Genomic DNA, 10250 nt, shown 5'->3' on the forward strand with positions numbered 1-10250 from the left:
GAAAAGCGAAGATGTCGCGTAATGGGGGCGTCAGGGCTTTGGGGCTTGTAACCTTGTTTTCCTGTTTGCAAATTGTTTTGGGAAGACCACCGCATATAGTCTTTATTTTGGCAGATGATTATGGTTTCAACGACGTCGGCTATCATAATCCACGCATAAAAACGCCAAATCTTAACAATTTAGCGGCTACAGGAGTGCGCCTGGAAAACTATTACGTGCAGCCGATTTGCACCCCAACTCGAAGTCAGTTGTTTTCCGGCAGATATCAAATCCACACTGGCCTGCAACACGGAATAATCTGGCCTTCCCAAGCCAATGCACTTCCCAAGAATGATACCACAATTGCAAGTAAGCTTAAAGAATATGGCTACAGTACACACATGGTTGGAAAGTGGCATATCGGTTTCTACAAGCGAGAGTTCATTCCAACTCAGCGGGGATTCGACTCGTTCTTTGGCTATTTGACCGGCGGAGAAGATTATTATTCACACAAGAATAGCGTGGGGTATCCAAGCAAGCAGTACGAGGAATTAAATGGGTATGACTTGCGAAGAAATGAAGACGTCGCAACTGATGCTGCTGGGAAGTATTCCACTTTCTTATTCACTGACGAAGCAGTAAAGATCATTTCTTCCCACGAAGAAGACAAACCCTTGTTTCTGTTTGTAGCGTACCAAGCCGTTCATTCACCGCTGGAGGTACCTGAACAGTACACCGAGCAGTACAAAGATATAAAGAACCATGCTCGCCGAACGTATGCAGGCATGGTGACCTGCATGGACGAAGGGATTGGTAATATAACAAAAGCTTTAAAGGATCATGGCTTGTGGGATGACACGGTACTATTTTTCAGTACTGACAATGGTGGACAGATCTACGCAGGTGGCAATAATTGGCCTTTACGCGGCTGGAAAGGCTCGCTGTGGGAAGGCGGAGTGAGAGGGGTGGGTCTGGTTTATAGCAAATTGTTGTCAAAACCGGGGCAGATAAACACAGAGATGATCCATGTCACTGACTGGTACCCGACAATTGTACACTTGTCAGGGGGCTCTGTTGAGGGCATACCTCTTGATGGCTATAATGTCTGGGAAACGTTGAGTAATGGGAAACCATCACCTAGAAATGAGATCTTGCATAATATTGACCCAATAGATACCTACTGGGACTCTCGCATTGAATCTTATCAGTACTGCCGACAAGCTGCTATACGAGTCGGTGACTGGAAACTCTTGAAAGGTTGTCCAGGAGATGGGAGCTGGATTCCTCCTCCAGAGAGTTCCTATTCTTTTGAGCATGGAACAAATTATTTGGACAACATCAACAGCACCTTCCTCTTCAACATAAGAGAAGACCCTGAAGAGAGAAATGAACTATCTGAGGTATTTCCAGATATGGTGTCCTTTTTGATGAAGAAACTCAGTGAATACAATGCTACGGCTGTACCAGTACGTTACCCTGATCCAGATCCTGCATCAAAACCAGAGCTGCATGGAAATATTTGGACACCTTGGGAGCAATAGAAAGGAAATTGGACTTAAATTGAATTGATAAACAAATACCTTTTACTACCTGATTTCGAGGTCTGCACTGTAAGTTACGCACCAAGTTTTTTTCCACTTTGATTTATGGGCTAAGAGCAAAGGGCGATCCATAACTTACAGTACATACAGAGCGTGAAGACGAGGTTAGTAAGATTTTATTATATCTCTGCTGCGTGTCTGACGGGTCAGGGAAGGATTTTTATTCAGGCGGAATGGCTTTAAATTTCTGATCCATATTAAAAGCTAACCATTGAAGTCAATTTGAAGTTTTTAGCATGTTTTATTACACAATTAAAAGTAAAAGAAAGCTTTAAACTTTTACTTGCTATAAAAGTTAAGAACACCTGACAAAAATTAAGAAACATTTTGCAAACAAGCAGGCTGTATAGTAGAATACGAACTGCTAAACTGACCAATCACAGCATGCGTAGTAACTAAGAGATATAATAAAACTTGATAGAAAATAGGGTCAGGTCCAGGGGGTTAAGAAACAGGGGCCTGTAGTAACATTCAACACCCAAGGGGAGAGGGGTTGTGAGATAAAAACACTTATGTAAATACTGTAGTAAGTTGCTGCTGTTATTCTTGTAGAGGATAACAAAATTCTTTGTATTGGGAATTTTTTATTACTTGTAGTGAGTGAATGGTAGGCATATTTTGTAGTATAAGGATTACATTTTTTTCCCCACTTTTTTCAAGGAGCTGGTCCATACAGTTAAAATGCAGTAAAATTTTTATTAATAATAATTTTTTAATGTAATGCAATAGGTTAATGTTGTTATGAACATTTCCAAATCTTCAAAAATGTAAAATGCTATGTCTAAACGGGAAAGATAGGTCAATAAGAAGTGATTAGGTATTTCAAAGGGAGAATTTTTTTGCCCAAAATCATTACTTTTTTTGGTTTTCTACATGTTCCAGCAATCTTGATAATAGATTTTAGTGTATAGATCTTTTTCATTTTCGTTTGAAAATGTAACCTATGTAGTGCATAAAACCTCAAGTTGTTTAACAAGATGTTTTGTTTACCCTGTGTATTAACACTATTTTTGTTTAACTGTGCTTAATTAAACTTCTATGGCCAAAGAACAAGTTCATAGAATTTGAACACTAAGGCTTAGTTTTCTTTTTGTATTACACACACACATCACCACAGTTCATTTGGTACCCTCCTCTGTTGCTGCATGAAAGGAAAAGACAGAGCTGCAGAGGCTCCCCAAATGCTATAACAAGAAAGACAATTTAGACACTCAGTCAAAGCATGATTTGGTAGGCGGCCTTTAGCGGATGGTCAGAGGTTGCCTTCTCTACAAGGAAACATGTAGGCATATTTGGAAGAGGGAGAGGAAGGGTAAGAAAAAAATGAACAGAAATTAAAGGAATGGAATGTAATATTTATTTAACCAGGGTGATACAATTCAGCAAAGGTTGCTTTTCATTACGTGGAGCTGAGAGGATGAATAAATTCATTTCCTCCCTCCCCAATGCCTTCCACGGTTCTTTCTATTTTTTTGCTATGCTGGCTAGGGGGGACAGTGAAGGGAGAGAGAGTGGATCACTTTGGTCCCCCAGAATTCAAGCAAATCCAGGGACACCATTCCCCTCCTCCAGAACCTGAGATCTGAGCATTATTCTCTCAAAAAGCTGCAAAGATCATAGTCCAAGAACCTAGCTAATGAAATAAATTGTGTCCAGAGCCACCTTATCCACATACCAAGGCCCTCCCAGCTAAGAGGAACAGGAGGCTCTGGGAACAAAAATGCAGAAATAGAGCAAAATTTGGGCCCTTTCCATTCGAACAAAAATTTAGAAATTTTTGAAACAGGGCAAATGATGTTAAAATTTCCTTAGAAAGCTATGGAAAATCTGAAAACTGTTGAAACTAGATATATACGAAGGTTTGGATCGTTCTTTGGTCAGTGCTTTTGGCGAGAAATTTGCATTCATTTGTACAAAGACTTCCAGCGAAAAATCAATTGACAAATGAAATTGACATCAAATGCATCACATGGGATGTGACAAACTTGCTCATACTCGATGCAAAAGCAGACGGTTGCTCACAGTGGTTTCTTTCTTGTTTGGCAAAGTAGAAACCAACTGCTCACAGGGTAGGACAGCGCGTGTAAGGTGCGTGTAATTACACACATGTAAAATCTACTGTTCTTGTAGCTACACGCATTTGTGTGTAATTTCAGATGTGTGTATTTTAACTGGACGAAGGAACCTTTGTTATTCATACATGCTTTTGTGTGTATTTTACAAAACAAAAAACCACAAGACACAGAGCAGTGTTCCAGATAACTGAGTGGTCTCAGCTCAAAAAACCGACAAGGTCAGCTACGTGACCTGACAAATTGATAGAAAATTTATAATGACTTGGTGGGAGTAATGTGATCCCTTATTGACACCCTCCTTTAAAAAATTATCTGGAACCCTGCAGAGTTGACTTTCCTATACAGGGATATGGGGATGCAGCATTAACAGTAACAAAGGCCAAAACTTTTGTGAGATCATGCCACTGACACATATTCCTTTAGCTTTTCTGGGTTGAGCTATTGCCCTGACCCAGAAATACCTTTAATATTGACAACACATTCTGTTTCCGTCTTGCCTCGACACCATCCACTGGTTGTGGTTTCTTGGTCCATGGGTGATTACAAACCGTAGAGCAAGCTGTGCTTGTAGCTGCACTGAATGGCCGGGTTCCTATTCTAAATGATTCCTGTCTGGGTAACCCGGGCCCACTTCCAACAGAAACTGTGGTCAGTCCAGACAAAGGACGACTGGGACTTCTCCTTCTAGTCTGTGCATCCTTCGGAAATCTGGAAAGAGTTGTCCGTTGCCATGGTTTGTAGTCACCAAAATTCACGGCGATTCTACCTTCTAAAGTCCTAAGAAGTGGATCGTTCTTGAATTGGTCCTTTGTATTGAGTCTCTGAGCCGCTTGCTTACCCCATCCGCGAGAGCTTGAAAGCGCAGTATGCTCGTTTCTTTGAGGATCACTAATTGTGTAGGTAGAACGATAAGAGAAAAGACCGTCACTTGTCGCCATGTTGGTTATCAGTGTTAGCGTCATGCAAGAGGAAAGAGACAATTCGTGCATACGTATTCGGCGTATTGAGTGGAGAAAAGCGAAGATGTCGTGTAATGGGCGCGTCACGTGTTTGGGGGTTGTAACCCTTTTTGCCTGTTTGCATATTGTTTTGGGAAGACCACCCCATATAGTCTTTATTTTGGCAGATGATTATGGTTTCAACGACGTCGGCTATCATAATCCACGCATAAAAACGCCAAATCTTAACAATTTAGCCGCTACAGGAGTACGCTTGGAAAACTATTACGTGCAGCCGATTTGCACCCCAACTCGAAGTCAGTTGTTTTCCGGCAGATATCAAATCCACACTGGCCTGCAACACGGAATAATCTGGCCTTCCCAAGCCAATGCACTTCCCAAGAATGATACCACAATTGCAAGTAAGCTTAAAGAATATGGCTACCGTACACACATGGTTGGAAAGTGGCATATTGGGTTCTATAAGCGAGAGTTCATTCCAACTCAGCGGGGATTCGACTCGTTCTTTGGCTATTTGACCGGCGCAGAAGATTATTATTCACACAAGAATGGGAAGGGGTATCCAAGCAAGGAGTACGAGGAATTAAATGGGTATGACTTGCGAAGAAATGAAGACGTCGCAACTGATGCTGCCGGGAAGTATTCCACTTTCTTATTCACAGACGAAGCAGTAAAGATCATTTCTTCCCACGAAGAAGACAAACCCTTGTTTCTGTTTGTAGCGTACCAAGCCGTTCATGCACCACTGGAGGTACCTGAACAGTACACGGAGCAATACAAAGGTATAAAGAACCATGCTCGTCGATCGTATGCAGGCATGGTGACCTGCATGGACGAAGGGATTGGTAATATAACAAAAGCTTTAAAGGATCATGGCTTGTGGGATGACACGGTGCTATTTTTCAGTACTGACAATGGTGGTCAGATCTATGCAGGTGGCAGTAATTGGCCTTTACGCGGCTGGAAAGGCTCGCTGTGGGAAGGCGGAATGAGAGGGGTGGGGCTGGTTTATAGCAAATTGTTGTCAAAACCGGGTAAGATAAACACAGAGTTGATCCATGTCACTGACTGGTACCCAACAATCATACACTTGTCAGGGGGCTCTGTTGAGGGCATACCTCTTGATGGCTATAATGTCTGGGAAACATTGAGTAATGGGAAACCATCACCTAGAAATGAGATCTTGCATAATATTGACCCAATAGATGCCTACTGGGACTCTCTCATTGAACCTTATGAACAATGCCGACAAGCTGCTATACGAGTCGGTGACTGGAAACTCTTGAAAGGTTGTCCAGGAAATGGGAGCTGGATTCCCCCTCCAGAGAGTTCCTATTCCTTTGAACATGGAACAAATTACTTTGACAACATGAACAGCACCTTCCTCTTCAACATAAGAGAAGACCCCGAAGAGAGAAATGAACTATCTGAGGTATTTCCAGATATGGTGTCCTTTTTGATGAAGAAACTCAGTGAATACAATGCAACTTCTGTACCAGTACGCTACCCTAATCCAGATCCTGCATCAAAACCAGAGCTGCATGGAAATGTTTGGACACCTTGGGAGCAATAGAACGGAAATTTGACTGATCTTCATCTGATGAAGACCATAGATAAAACATAGGGACGCAAGGCGTGGAAGAGTTATTTTTTTGTGAACTATAAGTCTCGGAGATAGCAGCATTCATGGAACTGTTTACAGTAATGATTTGGTTGATTTGACAAGTTTTTTGGTTGCGATGTACAGCAAGAAAGAAACTGGGAGTTTATGATGTACATACAATGTTACATCGGTAATGGTAAGATAACTAAATAGTAAGCCATAAAATGTTTGACTGAAGAAACTACAGTAATCTGACACGTCTCCAGATTAATGTAGATACCATCTTATTTTTTAACAGACAATTTTATTCGTTCTTTGATACAACCCACGCTGTGATTGGTCAGACACTCGCACATGCATAGCTCCCTCACTCACTGATCATGTAGCCCTTCCCCCGGGCGGGGGGACTCCCTTATATGGGCTATATAGGTCTGTGCGGCCCCGAAGGGTATGGTTTTTCAGCCGTTTTGGTCATAAATAGGGTATCGATTTTAGCTGATTTTGGCCATTTTGGTCATAAATAGGGTATGGTTGTTGCACTCTAGCCTTGATATGGGTATGCTTTAAGAAGAAGCCACTTTTTCATCATTATCGAAAAGAAAATCAACAAAAGCCCTTCACAAATTTGTATGTTTACGTTAATTTAACATTGGTTTGAACTAGGGAGCTAATTATAACGCAGGTCTGAAACAGGATTTTGATTTGAGGGTCAGGTCGTAAATAGGGTTTCGAATTTTTGGCCAGGTCATAAATAGGGTAAGGAATATCGCAGAGTTTGGTCATAAATAGGGTAAGGGTTTTGGGAAGCGGGCCACACACCCCTGACCAATTTTTCTGGGAGTAGCCCCTCAGGAGCCCTTCCATCTCATGGGAACAAGTGGTGACGATTCGTCAGCTCTAATTGAATTTACCACCTTGTGAAAAACAAGAGTGTCAAATTACCCATTGTAACTAAAAAATAAAAATATCTCGTTATATTTGCATGCAATGAGAACAAAGCAATTGTTAGCTGCGCTTACTATTGTAAATGTTAGAAATGCTTCAAATCTAAATAGTCTCGTCTCCTCTAAAACATGTCCTAAGAACTAGAACCGACGATTCGTGACCTCTAATTGAATTAACTCCTTGTGAAAAACAAAAGTATCAAGTTACCCTCTGTAATTAAAAATAAAAATATCTCGTGCCATTTGCCTACTACTAACTCAAGAACTGCTTCAAAACTCAAGACTCATCTCGTTCATAACTAGCCACCATTACACTGAAAATCATGCAGTCTAAAACAACCCAATGTACGTATGTAACTGTCACACTCCCCTCCAAACCGGACTAAAAATCGCAAACCGGCAACATACACGTCACTCTTTATTTTTCAATTACCAAAGTCCTTGTGTTTATACATACCTTGTGTTTCTTACGTACCATTTAGCTTTACAACAAGAAATTTGATTAGCTGTTCATAGTAGATCCAATCTGATTGGTGTGACATACATACATCTCTCACTCACTCACTCACTCACTCACTCTCCCATTGACCCGTCCATAACATACCCGACATGCCGACTAAGAGGTATTTTTTTTTACAAAAAAATAACTCAACAAATACCCTTTACTATGTGAGTTTGAGGTCTGTACTGTAAGTTATGAACCAAGTTTTCCCCCTTAGATTTATAGCCCAAGCAGAAAAATCGAGGATTCATAACTTACAGTACAGTCTGTGACAGCAAGGTTAGTAAGATATTTATTATATCTCTGCTGTGTGTCTGACAGGTTAGGGAACGATTTCTATTCAGGTGGAATGGCTTCAAATTTCTGACGCACATTGAAAGTAAAACAAGTCAATTTGAAATTGTTGTTAAGCTATTAGCATGTTTATTACACTATTAACCCATTGACTCCTGTGCCAGCCATAACCGGCTGTGACAAGCCTTGACCTTTTTTCCACTTCTGACGTCATCACCCTTGACCAAAATGGGCATTATCTATTCTCAACTTCTGCAGGAGGAAAAGATCTTTCCAATGATACCCAGATCAGAGTGATTGGCCCAATGGAACCTGAGATATGCACAAAAATGCTCAAAAAGTTGAGTGAAAAATTCAGAGCAAAATTTCCTGCCCCTACATGTGGCTACTCCATGGCAAGAATTGCCTGTCTCAATGATGCTTTCTCAGAATGTTTTATACTGGAAGCATGCCCAGTAGAAGGTCAATCAGTGCAGCAAAAACAAAAGAAAAGGAGAAAAAGGAAAGGCAAAAAAAGAATTAAAAATCGAAAAGCCTAAATTTTTATTTCTGCGCATGCCTGAGCGGAAATGCTGTAAAACGCGATGCTAGTGGAAAGAAAGGCATGGTGTCCTGTTGCAAATGCGTTTTTGAGTAGATTGGACCTAATTTCGCCCATATCCAGCCTGAAAATCTTCAAAATGTCCAAAAAATGCATTTTTAGCAAAAAGCTCCAGGAGTCAATGGGTTAAAAGTTAAAGAAAGTTTTGAACTTCTACTTGCTATAAAAGTTAAGAACACCTGAAAAAAATCAAGAAACATTTTGCAAACAAGCAGGCTGCGTAGTAGAATATGACCTACTAAATTGACCGATCACAGCATGTGTAGTAAGTAAGAGATGTAATAAAACTTGATAGAAAATAGGGTCAGGTCCAGGGAGTTAAGAAACAGGGGCCTGTAGTAACGTTCAATGCCCTAGGGGAGAGGGGTTGCAAGATGAAAACACTTATGTAAATAGTGTAGTAAGTTGCTGCTGTTATTCTTGTAGAGGATAACAAAATTCTTTGTATTGGGAATTTTGTATTACTTGTAGTGAGTGAATGGTAGGCATATTTTGTAGTATAAGGATTACATTTTTTTCCACTTTTTTCAAGGAGCTGCTCCATACAGTTAAAATGGAGTAAAATTTTTTATTATCATATGGCTGTGTCTCACAAGGACTGGGAACTACCGAATTCATGAATTTGATTGGCTGAAATTGATATTGACAGCGGTCTAGATTTTTGCCATCTAGACCGGCATCTAGACTGGTTTCATTTTGCATTGAAAAAGTAGCAAACTCAAATACAAAAATGTTCACCGTTTTCTTTTATTTTCTTCTCAATCATTTATGGAAGTGCCAAAAAGCCTGATGACAAAAAAAAAATGGAAAGAGGATGAGCAAATTTCGCCAGGTTTAAGTTAAGCTCATCTCCGTTTGCGAGCAAAATGTCAGCAAACCAGTTACATTAAACGAATTAAAGTTTTCTTCTTTGCCATATAATAAACATCTTATTAACCGAGCTAAGTCAGTCTGTATGGGAGAATCTTGACCTCAGTCATGTGTGCAGACCTCACTGCGTTCGGTCTGTACTCACAACCTTGGCCAAGATTCTCCCATTCAGACCTCCTGCTAAGATATCAAGAGCTAATTAATAACAATATTTTAATGTAATGCAATAGGTTAATGTTGTTATGAACATTTTCAAATCTTCAAAAATGTAAAATGCTATGTCTAAACAGGAAAGATAGGTCAATAAGAAGTGATTAGGTATCTCAAAGAAAGAATTTTTTGCCAAAATCACTACTATTTTTTTGGTTTTCTACGTGTTCGAGCAATGTTGATAATAGATATTAGTGTATAGATCTTTTTCATTTTCGTTTGAAAGTGTAACCTATGTAGTGCTTAAAACATCAAGTTGTTTAACAAGATGTTTTGTTTACCCTGTGTATCAATGCTATTTTTGTTAACTATGCTTAATTAAACTTCTATGGCCAAAGAACAAGTTCATTGAATTTGAACACTAAGGCTTAGTTTTCTTTTGTATTACACACACACGTCACCACAGTTCATTTGGTACCCTTCCCCATTGCTGCATGAAAGGAAAAGACAGAGCTGCAGTTGCTCCTCAAATGCTATGACAAGGAAACATTTAGGCATATTTGGAAGGGGCAGAGGAAGGGTAAGAAAAAAGAAATGAACAGAAATTACAATTCACATGGGCTGCTTTACATTATGTGGAGCTGAGAGGATGAATAAATTCATTTTCCCCCT

General features: G+C 40.1%; 1 protein-coding gene and 1 pseudogene across 1 annotated transcript; both read left to right on the plus strand.

Moving 5' to 3' along the window:
• Window positions 1-11: 11 nt before the first annotated feature.
• Window positions 12-2655, plus strand: LOC110065919 (arylsulfatase I-like). Its single transcript, XM_020773106.2, has one exon. It carries the CDS (start codon window positions 12-14, stop codon window positions 1518-1520), a length of 1509 nt encoding a protein of 502 aa, XP_020628765.2. The 3' UTR covers window positions 1521-2655.
• Window positions 2656-2786: 131 nt separating this feature from the next.
• LOC110065920 (arylsulfatase I pseudogene) lies at window positions 2787-9981 on the plus strand (annotated as a pseudogene).
• Window positions 9982-10250: the final 269 nt, after the last annotated feature.

This window comes from Orbicella faveolata, unplaced genomic scaffold, assembly GCF_042242905.1.
Source record: "Orbicella faveolata isolate gen_17 unplaced genomic scaffold, um_ofav_v1 contig_3, whole genome shotgun sequence".
Classification (NCBI taxonomy): Eukaryota; Metazoa; Cnidaria; class Anthozoa; order Scleractinia; family Merulinidae; genus Orbicella; species Orbicella faveolata.